The sequence below is a fragment of the Podarcis erhardii genome (genome assembly GCF_964252035.2).
Source record: "Podarcis erhardii genome assembly, chromosome: 2".
In the NCBI taxonomy this organism is placed as follows: Eukaryota; Metazoa; Chordata; class Lepidosauria; order Squamata; family Lacertidae; genus Podarcis; species Podarcis erhardii.
The window spans coordinates 77678525-77696236 of record NC_138498.1 but is presented as its reverse complement, the minus strand read 5'-3'; the positions used below and the strand labels follow the sequence as shown (position 1 = coordinate 77696236).

The window sequence follows — 17712 nt, the reverse complement described above, 5'->3', positions numbered from 1 at the left end:
CTCAGTTGTGTGTCTGCTTAAGTCAGTGCTCTCCGGGTTTGCCTCCTTCAAATTGCATGCAGCTCAGTGATGCTTAAAATACACAGGGGCTGGGCTTCTCTGGGGCTGGAACAGATTTCTGACAAAAGAATTCTCCTGTTTTTGAAATAAGTTCTTTTTATTTGTATGGTGCAGTAAAATCTAGTTGCTGCTGTGCTGTGGCTGGAGCAGGCCAAAAGCCCACTCAGATCCAGCATCCAATTCCCACACTAGCCAGCTAGATGCTTATGTGAAGCTCGCAAGCAGGATCTGAATGCAATAGTCCTCATTTGCCATTCCCAGCTGTACTAATGTACAGAGAATTCATCTGACAGTAGATACCACCTCTGTGCTGTGTGCCGCAGTATGTTGTAGCTGCTCATGCGCAATACTGTGAACCTAAATACCTCCTTGTATCATTCTTACACATTCTTACACAGTGTATAATGTGTCTCTAATTTTATTGAAAATTTGGGAAACGCTATTAATCTGCAGAGTAACCACTGTGGTGTTCTTCATATGTTGTGGGACTACAACTTCCGCCTTTATTTCTTACTGTTGGAAATGCTGACTGGGGCTCATGGGAGTTGGAGTTCAAAAGTATCTGGAGCACCACATGTTGTCTACTTGTAGATCAGTCTTCTCGGCCTGTAGCTTTTGTACCCTCTTAGCATCTTGCTTCTAGTTTCATAGTTGAGACATGGAAAGATTCAGCTTTTGCTTGGCTGAAAGACCAGGTGCCATTTGGCTTCTTCCTTCCCTGAACTGTTTGCATTTATACTGGTCGTCAAAACAAAGCTATGTGACTAAGAAACTGAGCCCTCAGTTTGCTTGTCTGAGACTTCATTCCCCATCCTTTTTGTGTCATGTCTTTTAATTTGCATACCTGCAGGCAGGGACAGACTCCCCCCACCTTTTAGATTTTAAAATGTAGGTGCTTCATAACTGATGATTAATAATATTTTACCCTTACTTCAGGTTAAAATAGTGATGATTACAAAATGCTAACAGCAAGGGAGAGCTGCTACCTTGTGAGCTTCCCTTGTGAGCTTCCCGGAGGCATCTCATTGGTAGTCGCTAGAGATGGAATGCTGTACTAGATTGACCTGTGCTCTGATCCAGATTGGCTTCCCAGGTAAATCACAAGGAAATATAAGAATAAGAATAAGAATAAGAATTATACCCCGCCCATCTGGCTGGGTTTCCTCAGCCACTCTGGGTGGCTCCCAATCGAATATTACAAACACAATACAGCATTAAACATTAAAAACTTCCCTAAACAGGGCTGCCTTCAGATGTCTTTTAAAAGTAGGATAGTTGCTTATTTCCTTGACATCTGATGGGAGGGCAATCCATAGGGCAGGCGCCACTACTGAGAAGGCCCTCTGCCTGGTTGCCTGTAAGTGAGACACAGCAGCAGGCCACTGTCTCCTAAAAGGAAGAAAAGGAAGCATTTTTTCTGCTTATCCCCCTAAAAAATACACTAAATATGGGACACTAAATACTCTGAATTATGGGAACTAATTGTAGTGGTCTGTATAATGAGAAGGGAACCACTTTGGTGTTCTTCCTACATTGCTGGACTACTATTCCCTCCCCTGAGACCTTAAATACTGAATCCACTCCATGGGAATAGTGTATCCACTCAACATTTGCTGATATTGCAGTGTTCAGCACAGTGTGCCCTAGGCCTAGAGTATATACCAGTAAGTGAAATACTTTGTAGTCTCTTAAGAATGTACTTAAAGTTACGAGGTAATAGTTGTGAACCCTATATTTTGTACTTTTCTTTTTCTCTTTTTAAAATTCATTCTATTTCATATGTCTTACTGGATTGTTAATTTTTCATAAAGGCATGACATTTTTTCAAAAAATACTGTTGCCATGTGCAGTGTGAATTGGTCAATACCAAGTGATGCAGCACTACAAAAGATGGGTTATGGGCACAGGCAAAGGAGCTGGTCAAAGGTAGAGGAAAGGACTTCAGTTCACTCCACACTTTGTAGCAAACTTCCTGTGACCACATCTGACAAAACATGCTTTGACTGTAATGTATATATGCAAAATAGATTAGAAGCCCGTGGACCTTTCTGAGCATGATCTGTTCCTACTTGGTTTTTTAAAAATAAGGTGGCCTGAAGGCTTCCTGTCACTTTTTTCCTTAATAAAACCCAACTTTAGCTGTTTGGAGCAGCTAGAAGGTGTGGTGCTTGCCATGTTTACTGAAAAACAGCCCTGGAAGTGGCAGCACATTATAATATGCCACCACTTCCCGAGTAACTGTACTAAGAAAAATACGGCTGTTCCACTGCATCTATGATCTTTTCTCTGGAATGGAAGAGATTTAGGTAGGTAGGTCACTATTTCTATAATATCTCAATGTAAATGTATAGTCTGGTATAGCTAAAATGAACTTTGATATTAACTCTGAAGTACATCTATTGAAGTTTCCCCTATCGGATATCTTTTTGTTTTTGCAATTCAGAGCTTTAGAAAACAATAAAAGAAAGGAAACTGAATATGTATTACATTGGAATGTTAATATATTATAAGTAATCTCTAAGAATACAAAACATCTGTTAAATGCTGAGCAACCTCTTGTTCAGAAATGGTATTGCTTCTCAAGTACTTCAGTGCAGTGTCAGAAACAGAATTTATTTAGAAAAACATAATAAAGCTTTTTCCCCATGGGGGAGGGGCAAAATGAATAATAAATGTCACATTTTCAGTGCATGTTTTTACTGATAACTTTATTTAGATAATCTGCTAGAAGAAGTCTGTTACATTTTAAAGTATATTGTACATTTATTTGTAAATGCTTAGATATATAGCTAACTAAACATTACATAGTTACAATCTAGCTGCTTATATAATTCAATCTATGTGTGTTGCTGACAAGCATCAGGTTTGCATAATTACTTGTCTGTTACAAAGTTATGTACAAAGAGGAAATGCTGGGTTGGTTCACATGTATAGTGGATGCTCAGGTTGCGAACGTGATCCATGCGGGAGACACGTTTGCAACCCGCAGCACCGTGTCTGTGCACGCGCAAAGCGTGATTTTGTGTTTCTGCGCATGCACGAGAGCTGAAACCCAGAAGTAACCCGTTCTGGTAATTCCAGGTTCGGCGTGGTGCGCAACCCAAAAACGCTCAACCTGAAGTGTCTGTAACCCGAGGTATGACTGTAATGCTAAGTCTATGGTTTAGCACTTTGTGGGTGAGCCACCAGCAAACCCCAGAAAAACCTCTTCCATTTGCAACAGATCCTGGTTCAAAACAAACAAACAAAAAACTTAATTGCTAAACAAGAAAATGTGAAACCATGGGTTATAAAGCTGCCTTGCTTAACTGCTGTTTGTTTTTTAACCAGGATTCCTGGTTTTCACATTAAACTAAATTGAGATTATTGAAACTGAAAGGAAATTGACAGAACTCCTTCCTCTTGGCTGTGCAAGAGGAGGAGATGGGAGCAAGGGTAGCTTGCAAGCCCAAGGGCCTTCTGAGACTTGGTTACATAGTGTTAAACCATGGGAACCAGCCAGCAGAGTAAAAGAATTACCAGATGCTTCATAAAAAGACAACTCTGCTCTCATAATTGATCTGTATTGTCACTGAATTGAATATAAACTAGTTCTGGTTTTGTATTTGTATGTTCGCATTAAACATTTGAATGTTGGTGAACACTGGGGCAGATTACATCCTAGATCCAGTTTAAATGCACTAAGCACCCTATAGAAAACTTATACTAGAAGCACATTTCTAATAGCCTTCTTTTTTAACTGACTATTGTTGCAGTATGTTTTTCTGAGCATATATTTGAATAATAAAGTATTTCTAAAGCAGCAAAATTTGAATTATGGCCAAACCTGTTGTAATTGTGGACTTTTAATTATTTGATTGTAGCTGGTTCTCATAATGGAATCCTAACATTTTCTTAAAGTCCCGTCCAGGTCCTTTTACATCAGTGATGACTTTTACACTGGCCTCCCTAGGATTGTGACCATGCTTTTAACTTGTACTATATATGGCGTACCTAGGAAAAATAATATTCTCATTTGAGAATGTCATTATTCCATAATGCAGACAGTAAGTTCAATGATATCTGTAGCTAGAAATATATCACACAAGCAAAGTTGATACTGTGTGTTTGTATATATAGTTGAAAGTTTCTAATTGGGAGGGTAAGATATTTAGAATCGTTTTCTGTTCCAACATTGTCTGGTTTGAAAATATGGGAAGTACTTTTTCACTGTAGGTTGAAATTTGATAAATAAATGCCAAAAAATATGCAGACCTGCTTCACAAGTCCCACAAATATTTTGCATTTTCAAAATGATTTTGTTTGCTTTTTTAAATGGGTATTTTCTCTATTTATAAGAAAATAAATTGTCATAATACTACTATACCTTATAACCTCTTAATATACATAAGGGTCAAAGTAATCATCATCCCTTTCCCTTTGATTATGGTCATGATCTTGTTCTTCGTGATCTTCTGCTTCTTCATACTCTTCTGGTGTTAAATATCTTTGGAACACTGGCGTTCTCAGCTGTGTTTGCTGGTTGGCATCAATTTTTTGTTCACCATAATAAATACTGCGTATATGTGGAAAGCAGAAGAAGGCATATGTACTTATTGGAGTGGTGAGCTTGTTGTGTTCCACTCGTAAGTAGGTTAAGTGATTGAGGTTCAGTGGATCAATAGTAGGACACATTAAGGTAACATTGATTACTGTAAAAAGATAAAGCAATGTGTTAAAAAGGTGGAACTATTAATTCTGAAATGCTGATTTGCTATCATAGAAGCAAAAATGGTACTCAGTATAATCCAACCAAGGAATGCTTTAAAAGGAGCTGATTTTTTTCCTTCTGTGGTCATTTATAAGTTACTTTTATTGCTAAGAGTGGATTCTGATACATTGATACATTATACAAGTCCCATTGATGTCAGTGATGTTTACCTCTGAGTAGAAATGTATAGAACTGTATGATTAGTTATGTCAGACTACCTGTAGTTAAGATGAAACCACTTCTTCACTTTAACAATATAAAGCTACAATTACATATTCACTTTCCTGGGAGAAAGCCCCGTTGAACTTGGTGGAACTTAATTTCTCAGTAGATATGTACAGAATCACACTGTAACTTCTTTGTTTGTTTGTGGTTTTCAGTTCATATTTTATTTTTTAAACCATTAAGTTTTCCAGTTTCTCATTTTTTTCCTTCTACGCATCTACCTTGGTCTTACACAACAGTCTGAGAGATCATGAGAAACTTGTATTGGTCTACATATATCCATTTATTTGTTTTGTTTACTTCAAATAGGAAATTTCTTCTTCTTCTTTGGCAATAACTCGTAGCTGAGTAAGATTGTTTTCCATGAACACGGTCTTAACCGTGAGTCCGTAAGTGACTGTGGAGGCCAATTCTGGACCACACGTTCTTCCACAGTGGGGACATAGGTTTCTGGGCAGGAGTTGATCATAGTGAGAGTTTGCCAAACATGCCTTCCTCTTAGCACTTTAAAAAAAAATATTACATTTTTTAATATTACGTTGCCTTGCTCTAACTTCTTTGCCTTGCTCTTCTAAAAATATTTTAGAAGAATAGGGTAGATATTCCACCATTTATGCTCTAACTTCTCTGTCACCATGCATAGCTAACAGTATGAAGAATGGTTAAAAACTAATATTAACTTTACAGAGACTAGATCATTGAAAACAAAGGATTACATTACAGAAATAACTCTTTAAAATAGTAATTCAACCAACCTTCCATGTCATTGTCTTCTATGTACAAATGCTGCAGGGTTCTTGGAATGTAGAATACTTGCTTCAGTTTATTGTGCCCAAGATTGAGTTCCACAAGATTAGAAAGGTTAAAAGCATTATAAGGAACTTCATGCAGATTGTTGTGTGTCATTCTTATAGCAGTAAGCTTTGGAAGTTTCTGGAAATAATTATCTGGAATGAGAGAAATTGAGTTATTTTCAAGGGAAAGATGCATAAGTGAAAATGGTAGATCTGGAGGCATTGATTGAAGTCTGTTGCTGCAGAGGTTGATCTGCATTAGGTTTTTCATCTTTGAAAAATGTGTTTGTTTCAGTTGAGAATCTTCAAGGTGGTTATTGCAGAGGTCAAGCATAGTCATGTTTACTAAACCTTCTAGGTCTTTGCTGGGCAACCTGGAAATCTGATTGAAACCCAGGAGCAATCGTTCTAAGCTTCTAGGTAGAGGGGATGGAATTTCTTCCAGCAGATTGTGTTCTAAATGGAGTTGTACTAGATTTGAAAGTTTGCCAAAGACACCTATGTCAATCATGTGAGACTTAATTTTGTTGTGGCTGAGGTTAATTTCTTTCAGGGCAGTAGCATTAACAAAGGATTCCACAGGCACAGCTTCAATGTCGTTATTCTGTAGATAGAGTTGCTGGACGTGACTGGGAATTCTCGGTATAGTCTGAAGTTTACGATTATCACAGTACATTGTTAGTGGGAAAGTTGGTGGGCAAAAGCATTCTTTGGCACACTGAGCAGGTGTGCTGGGATAAGGAATGGCGTATTCTATGCTAGGAATATGATGAAAAATGGATGGATATTCATTATCCATTTCATTATCATAGTCATCCTCATAGTCATATTGGCAGAACACTGGGACTCCAAAGAGGAGAGTGATAGTTAACAGTTGACTCAGGATTCCCATATTCAAGTTCTGATCTGATATCCTGTGGAAACAAAACAAAATGTATTAATAAGACTGTTGTGTAATTGGCAAAATTATGTTGTCATTTTTTAATATTGTTTTGTCTGAGAATTAACCATTGTACGGTTTTGAGACTAAAACATACTTTAGGCTTGGGGCTAAAATACTGTGTATGGTTTGAATCAGAACATTTCTTGGTAAATTATTATATAATAGTTGAAATGTTTTTCAACTACTTTTAGCTAAATATGAAAGAGATCTGCTACCTCTTAACTAGCAACTATTTTCAAGTCTTCCAGATAATTCAGAGCTCAACTGCAAACCTAAGAACTGTTGATGATAATACATGAACTCTTCACAGCAAAAATAAATGAATCAAAATGTACTCAAAAGGTATTAATTTGACATTTTAATTGCCTGTTCTTGCGGATCACCCCATTGCTTGTGTTGGCCACTTTCTTTCAGGTACCTTGCCACTGCAGTATGAGGAGAAGATTTGTTGACATAAAATGTTTGTTATTTCCCTTCCTAAACATTTTTGTTGGCACAATAGGTATTTGGTTGTTGGTATCCTGACATATACATTAAATACATTACTTTAGTATGTAAGTGTATGAGACTAGAGGTTTGTAAGTCATGTTTTGTGTTGAGGAAGTTCATAGATAAGGATATATTCTGAAACTGTTTTCTTTTGCCACCCAGTTTTTAAATATTTTGTTTTGTTTTTAACCTTTCAAAATTCAATACATACTGCACATCTATTTAAACTGTAAAACATATACTGTACAACTACTGAGCAGATGAAAGAGTAAGCTAAATAATAGGGGAGAAATACATTACTACAAGCTATATTTTGTGGTGTCCAGTGGAAAGGAAAGGAAGTTGCGGCAAAAGATTCTTTAAGGAAACTTTGTGACTTGCTGGCAGTATAAACACAGTTGATGTAACCCAGCTATATGACAGGTCTTCTGAAAAGATGCCATATAAAAATTATTTACTGCCTCAGAAATTTAATGTAGTTTGGTTCTAAGAGGCATAACTGTCAAATGGCATTTATTTCCACGTGTTTCTCAACAGCTCAAGCACTAAAGTGATGGCAAGGAAAGGAATATTCATAGTTTAGCTTCTGTGGTGGAAGGGAAAGTTGTGGGTTTGGATTAAAATTTCACTCCAGCTATAGAGACAGAAGTAATAGGTTGAGGATTAGAAGACGATTTGGAAGAGATCCCAGGAACTAGGGAAGCTTAGGTCAGAGAGTTCAGAGGCAGTGCTGGGAAGCAGGGGGTCAGAATATATACTAAAGTTTCTTGCTGCTCACCCACTGCTTAATCTGAGAGAGGCATCTGTGGAAAGAGTGGATAAAGGAAACAGAGGTCCAGAGAAATATTTATATTTTCTTGGGTTCCTTTACTACCCGTTTATCAATGCCCAAAGTACATAGCTATAAAATGTAATTATGAACATGCACAATTGTTAGAATACTCAGAGTGAAGAGGAAAACTGGCAAATGAAACTATGGGAATGTGGGGGAAATTAACAGAATGCTTAAGTTAGAAAAGTTGTGTGTTATTGATGGCTGAATGTCAGGGTGATTAAAGGAAGTAGATGAGATTAAGTAGTGGATGAAAAGGAGGAAGTGGTTGAAGAAGGGCCTCAGGTGATAATCCAAGGGTCTGGGTTGGTTCAGATGGGGAGAGATGGTCCTTGAAAGCCATTTAAGGCTTTCTAGGTCAAAACCTAGAGCTGTGAGAGCTGGACCATAAAGAAGGCTGACTCTTGAGAGTCCCATGGACTGCAAGAAGATCAAACCTATCCATTCTGAAGGAAATAAGCCCTGAGTGCTCACTGGAAGGACAGATCCTGAAGCTGAGGCTCCAATACTTTGGCCACCTCATGAGAAGAGAAGACTCCCTGGAAAAGACCCTGATGTTGGGAAAGATGGAGGGCACAAGGAGAAGGGGACGACAGAGGACGAGATGGTTGAACAGTGTTCTTGAAGCTACCAGCATGAGTTTGACCAAACTGCGGGAGGCAGTGGAAGACAGGAGTGCCTGGCGTGCTCTTGTCCATGGGGTCGCGAAGAGTCGGACACGACTAAACGACTAAACAACAACAACAGGTCAAAACCAGCACTTTGAATTGGGCATGGAAACTAATTGGTAGCCAGTGCAGTCAGGCCAGGATTGGTGTAATATGCTCAAACTATCTTGCCCCAGTGAGAAACCTGACTGCCAAATTCTGCACCAGCTGAAGTTTCTGAACTGTCTTCAGAGGCAACCCTATGTATAATGCATTGCTATAATCTAACCTGAAAGTTACTTTAACTAGAGCATAGACAACATGAGTTAGGATATCCCTATCCAGATAGCAATGTATCTGGGCCACCAGCCAAAGCTAATGGAAAGCACCTCTGTGTCCTCTATAAGAGGTCCAGAAGGTGGCAACATGAGAACAGGTTTTTTCTGCAGTGGAATTCCCATATGTGGAATGTTCTCCCCAGGGTGGCTTGCTTGGCCCCTTCACTAAAATCTTTAGGTGCCAAGTGAAAGTGTTTCTCTTTAACCAGCTGATCAATATTCTATGGCTTTATAAAACTGTTGGGGGGGGGTTATTGGTTTGTTTTTGTTTTATTGTGTACTTTGTTTTCTCATTTTGTATTTGTATGAGCCACCCTGGGATCTTCGGATGAAGGGTGGTTTACAAATGATATCAGTAATATCAAAACCTGCCAGGAAATCAACGATAAGCGATAGGCCATAGTCCTCCTGTTTCTCTCCTGATGAAGATGATTACTCGTGTAACAAAGGCTGCCTCAGTGCCATATTCAGGCCTGAAGCTAGAATGAAATAATAGAATCATAGAACCATAGTTGTAAGGGACCCAAGGGTCATCTAGTCCAGCCCCCTTCCATGCAGGAATCTCAGCTAAAGAATTCATGACTGATGGCTTAAAAACCTCCAAGGAAGGAGATTCTACCACCTCTCATGGGAGTCTGTTCCACTGCCAAACAGCTCTTACTGTCAGAAAGTTTTTCCAAATGTTTAGTCAGAATCTCCTTTTATGTAACTTGAAGCCGTTGTCTCAAGTCCTACCCAGAGCAGGAAAAAACAAGCATGCTCCATCTTCCATGTGACAGCCCTTAAGATATTTGAAGATGGCTATCATATCACCTCTCAGTTTCCTCTTTTCCAGACTAAACATGCCCAGTTCCTTCAAGTGTTCCTCATAAGGCTTAGTTTCCAGACCCCTGATCATCTTGGTTGCCCTCCTCTGCACACATTTCATCTTGTCAACATCCTTATTAAATTGTGGTGCCCAGAATTGGACACAGTATTCTAGGCGTGGTCTGACCAAGGCAGAATAGAGTGGTGCTATTACTTCCCTTGATCTGGACCCTATACTTCTGTTGATGCATCCTAGAATAGCATTAGCTTTTTTTGCTGCTGCATCTCACTGTTGACTCATGTTAAGGTTGTGGTCCACCAAGACCCCTAGATCGTTTTCACATGTACTGCTAGTAAGACAGGTGTCCCCCGTTCTATATTTGTGCGTCTGGTTCTTCCTGCCTAAATTCCGTAATCTGTTAAGGTCATTTGGAATTCTGATTCTGTCTTCTGTGGCATTATCTACCCTTCCCAGTTTGGTGCCACTGGCAAATTTGATGAGCATCCCATCAATTCCTTCTTCCAAGTCATTTATAAAGACATTGAACAACAATGGGCCCGCGACAGAACCCTGCGGCACCCCACTTGTCTCTTTTTCCAGGATAGTGAGGAATCATTAATGAGTACTCTGGGTTCGGTCAGTCAAGGAGCTACAAATCCTCCTGACAGTTAGCTTGTTTAACCCACGTTTCACCAAAATAAACTGCTTCCTCCAAGCACGTCTGAAGCTGACTGTACATGACCATATCAGTCATCTTGCCCATGAACAGGACATTTACATGAGATACAGAGAAGTGTTTGGATCCTAACCAAGGGAAATCTTACCCTATCAATAATATTACCTGAAGCTTTAACATTTAGTATATGAATCATGTTTTTAGTTTGCATCAGTTGATGTACCAGTAATCTACTCTTTTTATCACTGACTTCCCACAATGTTGGTCAGCAAAATTCTTAAGAGAAATCATTTCTTCAAGATGTGGAAAGAGTTAAATGTGGTTTTTAGTTTTCTTAAATATCTCCGGAGATCAAGAGTAGGTCTCGCACAGGACATTAGGGCAGCAGTCCTAAACCCACTTAGCTGGGTGTAAATCCATGTGATTCAACTTTCGAGTAATCACGTATAGGATTGTGTTGTAAATCTATTCTCTTATGGTTTTCTTCTTTCTATAGCTGGGCCTGTCCCATAAAGTCTGATGTACAGCCACTGCTGAATTGATGTCCCTGACACTAGAAATTTCATGTCTTGCTACTAATACTAAAAGTATCTAATACTCAGTTTCCAGTTAATTCAAAAGGAGACATTACACAAAAATAAAATGGACCAAGAAACAGGAATATGATCTGATATTGCAATAGGACCAGAATTATGAAATATGTTTAGCTATTCTAATTCAGCATATATTTAAAGTCAAGCTGAGAAGTGTTTATGAGTTAAAAATATAAAACTATAAAACTACAATACTGTGCAGTTAGTTATTTTCACTGGCAAATACCACAAAGCATGCTTTTTGTCTAAATATCAATAATGCATGCAAAACTACTAGTAGTTCCCTCTCAACATTAAAAGATAAGATATTAAATCAATTTAAAGACAATATTGGGACCATAGCTATATTTAATTTACTGTATTCTATCTTCAAAGTAAATGTCTACTGTACAAGCTCAAATGCTAAAAATGAAAAAAAAAATTCCTAATTCAGCTGTTGAGGTGACTTGAGAAAATTGATATCCTAATCTAAATAATCTGTATTATTATTTCTTTATAAAGAAGCTCTCTAGACTTTTATAGCATTTACTAGGGCTCTGATCTTACAACTTTCTGTGATACCATTATTAGTGAAATCCTTCCAAGCATATTAAGCAACATTTTCGTAATATAGTTACACAACACTCTGCCTTCCGTTCTTCATACAAATCCAATATACCACAGCTTCCGAGGGACACTTCTTTAAGGCTGTATTCTCTTTTCTCTTTAGCAACTTTCCCCTTTGTCTTTTCCACTTCACTTTAAACACCTTCCCTTCCAAAAATGAAGATAATGAGGTCAAAAGCTTACTTTTTGTGTGCAAAAAGAAGACGATACTTCTTTCTTCTCAAGCTTTGGTACTATAGTGGCTGTTCACCTACACTCTCCCTTGTTTCAAGTCCAGCTTCCTCATATCTCATCTTTTCCTTATCTAGATTTGGCCGTACAATATTAGCTTTTAAATGTTGACATATATTTCTCAGTTCTCATGCTTCCTAATTTGCTATTCAATTCTTCTGATGTTGAATTCATTTTTGTTAATGAACTGATTCTATTAGCGTGTGAAAAACAACTGACAGTTGTGTCACGTTGATTGAATAGGTCAAAAGTATTATTTACTTCAATCAACTTACTCTTACTTCTAAATAAAAGACTAATAACTTGATCCTCACATAAGTGGCAGTAATGAAGACAAGGGCATGCAACATTGCAACTAAAACAGCGTCTGGGGTGCTAGTCTAGTAAAACATAGCCAGTGTGGTGTATTGGTTAAGAGTGTTGGACTATGACCTGGGAGACCAGGCTTAAATCCCCATTCAGCCATGAAGCTCACTGGGTCACCTTGGGTCGGTCATTATCTCTCAGCCTAACTTATCTCACAGGGCTGTTGTGAGGATAAAATGGGGAGCGGAAAAACATGTACACCACCTTGACTTCCTTGGAGGAAAAGGTTTTATATAACTGTAAAAAAGAATTCCTTCCAGTAGCACCTTAAAGACCAACTGAGTTAGTTCTAGGTATGAGCTTTCGTGTGCATGCACACTTCTTCAGATAACATGTGTGCATGCACACGAAAGCTCATACCTAGAACTAACTCAGTTGGTCTTTAAGGTGCTACTGGAAGGAATTTTTTTATTTTGTTTTGACCATGGCAGACCAACACGGCTACCTATCTGTAACTGTAAAAAAGAAATAATTAAAACAGCTCCACTTGGTATGCCTTTCCAACCCACCAAGATGAAATAAAATGCTGGCACACCATTTTGCCAGCACTGATAGAATGGAGTTGCTTTGATAGTTATAAGAGGCATCAACCTCACCACTACCTGAACTACCTTCTTGTTTCCCAAAAGCATTGATCCTCCCCCACAGCAAAACTGACATCACCATTTTTCCAGAGCAGGGGAAATATTTCAGCAAAGTAGACTGGCAAAAGATGGAATGTAGGGTGTTTTTTCTGGGGGGGGGGGTAGTGAAACATAAAATCAGACTATTAACTGTTTATTGGGGATTATGCAAAATTACATAATTTTCCAGTTGCCAGAGTTCTGTTTTCTGTTATATCTATGCAACATGGTCAAGAACATTTTAAGAGATCACCAAATGTTAATTCCTGAATTTAGTGACTAATCAGAGTAATTTATTTATATTTATACATAAATATAGTTACAGATAGGTAGCCGTGTTGGTCTGCCATAGTCAAAACAAAATAAAAAAATTCCTTCCAGTAGCACCTTAAAGACCAACTAAGTTAGTTTTAGGTATGAGCTTTCATGCACAGGTATCTGAAGAAGTGTGCATGCACACGAAAGCTCATACCTAGAATTAACTTAGTTGGTCTTTAAGGTGCTACTGGAGGGATTTTTTTTATTTTGTTTTATACATAAATATGTCAAACCGTATACATTTGAGCAAAAGGTTTTATGTATCACTGAGTATCACTGGATGCTTCCAATGATAAAACTACATGACAAATATAATTAGATGAAATGACACTGGATATACGCCAAATGTATATAATCAATGAGCATGATAATTGGTTAATAAGATTGTATAATAATCTGAAGCACGTTACCAGTAAGAAGATAGAAGTATTTAAAACAAATAATTTCCTACCTCTAAATTATTTTGTAGTTTTCAGCCAATGAATATGCAGCAAGCTCTAGAAAGTGTCAGATGGTGCTTCCCTTAAAATCCATAGTCACCATATAAGAAGTATCTAGTTCAGAATATGAGTACTTGATGAAATGTAATTTACTGCAAAAATCCTCCGGAGATGCTGCTTAAAATGCTGCTTGTTGCACAAAATAGTTTATTCAAATAAGAATATACTTTTACCCTAGTGAAATTATGTGGCTTTAGCCTGCTTTCTCTAATGTTTGGTTTGAGGTGTGGCAGGAATTTCCTTCACTTGAAGGGGTGGCTCAAGATTATTTTTAGCATGATCCATCCAACTCTGTTTGTTTTATTGTCAGTGCCAATTCTTGTGTCCATTCAGTTTGTTTACTGCCTGAAAGTCCAGTTAAGTATATTACCATTCTCTCCTTTTAAGGACACTTATTGTTAAATTATATCAACATATTTACATTGCTAATTATTTGACATTCTTGTTATAAGCTAAATCTTACAGCTAGTGCAAGCATGAACATCACTTGATTCCTTCTGATTTGTGATTCCTGGATAGTCTGTGACTCACATCTGGATTTATTGATTGCTCCATTGTAACACACTGTCATAATCTACCACCACATCAAGCTAAATGCATTTCAGCAATTCATTTCATTGGATTATAATCCTTGTTGAAATAAATTAGTCACAACTCACTTTTTATATTGATTTCAGTGGGACCTAAATGTAGCTAACATCTTCTGGATATACAAATGGTTCAAAGCATGTTTAACACTGTGATCCTATACATGTCATTACTGTGGTACCTCGGGTTACATACGCTTCAGGTTACATACACTTCAGGTTACCGACTCCGCTAACCCAGAAATATTACCTCGGGTTAAGAACTTTGCTTCAGGATGAGAACAGAAATTGTGCAGCGGTGGTGCGGTGGCAGCAGGAGGCCCCATTAGCTAAAGTGGTTCTTCAGGTTAAGAACAGTTTCAGGTTAAGAACAGACCTCCAGAATGAATTAAGTTCTTAACCCGAGGTACCACTGTACTACCCACCTTATAAAGTCTGTTTGAGTGCTGGTGACATTTTCTGCTTTTAACTGTCCCTCTTCTCCTTTATTGAAGAAGGTGGTTAACATCTGTTTGCAATTTAATTCTAAAGCACTCTTCCCCAATGATTACAACCCCCTATCATCTTGGTATGGCAGTGGCCAGGAATGATGGAACTTAGTCAAACATTTGGGGACCCAAGTTTGAGAAATGATGCTTGAGAGTTTCCCAGATAATGTAGACTTCTCTATTTCTTACCACTTGTTAATCTTTCGGATTGGTCAGAGATTCTTTTTTTAGCTTGAGTGGACCTTCTTTACTTGAAGGCAAAACACAAAAATACAACCCTATTGTTAAACATCTCAGCAGAATTCAGTACAATTGACATGGGGTTAATGGCACAACTCTTTATTGGAACCACCCTGTTAGGTAGAAATGGAACTACAGAGTACCGGTAAATGCTGCATACTCACAAGATTTCCAGAAATCTTCATGTGCTCTTCTAATCTTCCTAGTCTTCCTAGTCTATTTATGTCACAAATTAAAGCTGCAGTCATAGGCCCACTTACTTGGGAGTAAGATCCATTGCACTCATTGGGACTTTACTTCTAAGCAGACATGTATAGGATCACTCTGTTAAACATGCTTTGAACAATAACAGTGTATCCAGAAGATGTTACTCACATTTAGGTCCCACTCCCTGCTGTCGCCTCCTCTGACAACAAACTTTTGTCTATCTAGCTGCTTATGTTTGCTGATACTAAGCAACCTGCCAGCACTGGAGAGAAAAAGACTGAAACTGATCCAGACAAACACAACAAGAGGCAGCTAATGATCTTTCTGGCATAGACTGTATTAATTACTGTTCAAGCTGGAAAGGATGTAGCTTATCACAGCAGGCTCTTGGCAGTTTTAACTCTGGGTGGACAGTCCAACATGACCAGGACTGAATAGCCTCCTAGTCACCTGAAAGAGCTCCTCTGGATGACACTGAGCAGATGGAACAACTTCTTCCAGTGGAAGAAAAACATGGTATACAAATGTAATAAATAAATAACATTACGACAAACTAGATCAAAATATAATAAAAACCAGTAAAAGTAACAACACCAAATCAAGTTTTATTTTGAAAAAGGTCGTTTGAAACTCTATGTTTGGGCTATTTTTGAAAGCTCACTAAAAAGTAGACAGATGGTCCTTTCTGGGAAGCATATTCCAAATTGGAACTTGCCTGGAAAAGTTGACCAGAAGAAATAAGTGAAATATTATTATTAACACTATTATAATTTATTACTGACCCTTCACCCTAACATTACATTACCATTCATCACTCCATTTGTAATTACCCTGTGAATACCTGGATTCTTGCCTCTCAAACCCTCCCTATGACACAATCAATTAGGCTGGTTCATACCTGGAGCCTAATGGATCCAACTGGCTTGCACAATTCTACAGGGGAAATTCTATTATGAAAATGTTTTCACAGCAACCCCTAAATTCCATACCCTCCTGTACAAAAGTATGTATAACTGAAATAGTTTCATATTCTTGGTGTCTCTATTCCTGCATCCATTTCCCTCCCCTTTCTATGTAATCTTCTCTGTTTTATGTATGGATTGCAAATCTCTTGAGACAGGAACACAGCCATACATTTTAAAAAGTTGTGCATATAGTTTGAGCTATATAAAATAAGGATTATTCATGTTAATGGTTATCCTGTGGATAGTATAAATGAATTATGAAATACAAGGCTAACCTCAGGAATAGACATGGTAGTTCCTAGACATCCATATCTACTTTGCCATCAGGACATCACTAAAGAGTGCAGATGGTGAAAACCCCATGTTCTATATGGCCAAACAAAACACAGAGCCTATTTGAAGACCTAAAACACTGTTTTTCTTCTAATGAGTTCAAGGTGGTATACATGGTTCTTCTCATTTCACCCTCACAGCAACCTTGTGAGGTAGGTTAGGCTAAGAGATGGTGACTAGCTCAAGGTCACTTAGCGAGTAATGTGTGGTTTAAGTTGGTTTGATAACCTACTTGAATTATAAAACAGCAATTTTTAAAATGCATCAATAAAACAATTGAATTGTCTGCTGGGATTGCCCCGTGACTGATATTTGCCACTCAAGCCTAATGCTGTACTGAGTATTCAGTGACACTGTCTGGGGCTGGACCAACTCTGCTCTCCTAGCTTCATATAACCAGGTCAGCCATTTCATTCACAATCAAATAATGTAAGATGGTTCCTGGCTTGCATTTATGTACCACAGATATTTAACAGTAGATTAAGTTGAATTTTTGAATTTTAAGACAGAAGTATTAAAATGTGTTGGAGCGACATATTTCCTGCCCGGCAGATGGGTGGGATGATGCACTAATAACATTTCATTTTAAAAATCACTTTCACAATTTCCATATGCATTCACTGACAAGTTAGAATAAACATCTACTCCTTTGTGTGGAATGCATCCAAAATAGCCTGCTCCCAATAACTGCAAATCTACAGCACTTTTTTGTGTTGGAATTCAGTGTCAGTTTATTGGCTCTCATTCAGTCCACTGCTTCTAGGTATCAAACCTGTACAGCTGCACCTGATTTCAATAGAAAAGGAAGAGAGCACTGGGGGTGACCAACATACTGGGGAAGCCTCACTCCAAAGCTTCCTGAAAGGTTTCATATAGAGGTTAAATACCATAGGGAACAAAATGGATCCCTGCAGGGCCCCATGGCACAACTTCCAAGGAACTGAGGAGAGGTTCTAATGGGTAGGAACTGTAGGGTGCTGCAAGAACTCTGTAGTGTCATGCCTTTAACTCCCAATCCATAAAGTCATTCTAGAAAGATATTATAGATTATGTTATCTAAAGCTGCTGAGAGAGCAAGAAAAATTAGCATATA

At 38.1% G+C, this 17712-nt stretch overlaps 2 protein-coding genes across 12 annotated transcripts in view; one reads left to right on the top strand and one right to left on the bottom strand.

Moving 5' to 3' along the window:
* The window catches only part of CENPP (centromere protein P), a 148050-nt gene that overhangs the window by 27222 nt on the left and 103116 nt on the right, over positions 1-17712 (top strand). The gene's annotated exons all lie outside the window — the stretch shown is intronic.
* On the bottom strand, positions 2270-15829 carry OMD (osteomodulin). 9 transcript variants are annotated; one of them, XM_081848427.1, is made up of 4 exons: positions 15375-15512; positions 5791-6743; positions 4427-4751; positions 2272-4053 (listed from the first exon to the last, which is right to left on the bottom strand). In XM_081848427.1, exons 1-3 carry the CDS (start codon positions 15398-15400, stop codon positions 4438-4440), a joined length of 1293 nt encoding a protein of 430 aa, XP_081704553.1. In that variant the 5' UTR covers positions 15401-15512; the 3' UTR covers positions 2272-4053; positions 4427-4437. The 9 variants fall into 9 exon arrangements, with proteins under 9 accessions (XP_081704554.1, XP_081704552.1, XP_081704559.1 ...); XM_081848428.1 differs by having other exon boundaries at positions 2270-4751; positions 15490-15829; XM_081848426.1 differs by having other exon boundaries at positions 2270-4751.

Coding starts and splice junctions, on each gene's coding strand:
- OMD (XM_081848426.1), bottom strand. CDS start 15,400: ATGAGTGCAATGGATCTTACTCCCAA. Junction 6,744..15,374: donor GCAATGGATCTTACTCCCAA/GTAAGTGGGCCT, acceptor TTGTTTCCACAG/GATATCAGATCAGAACTTGA. Junction 4,752..5,790: donor AGAAGACAATGACATGGAAG/GTTGGTTGAATT, acceptor ATCTTTTTACAG/TAATCAATGTTACCTTAATG.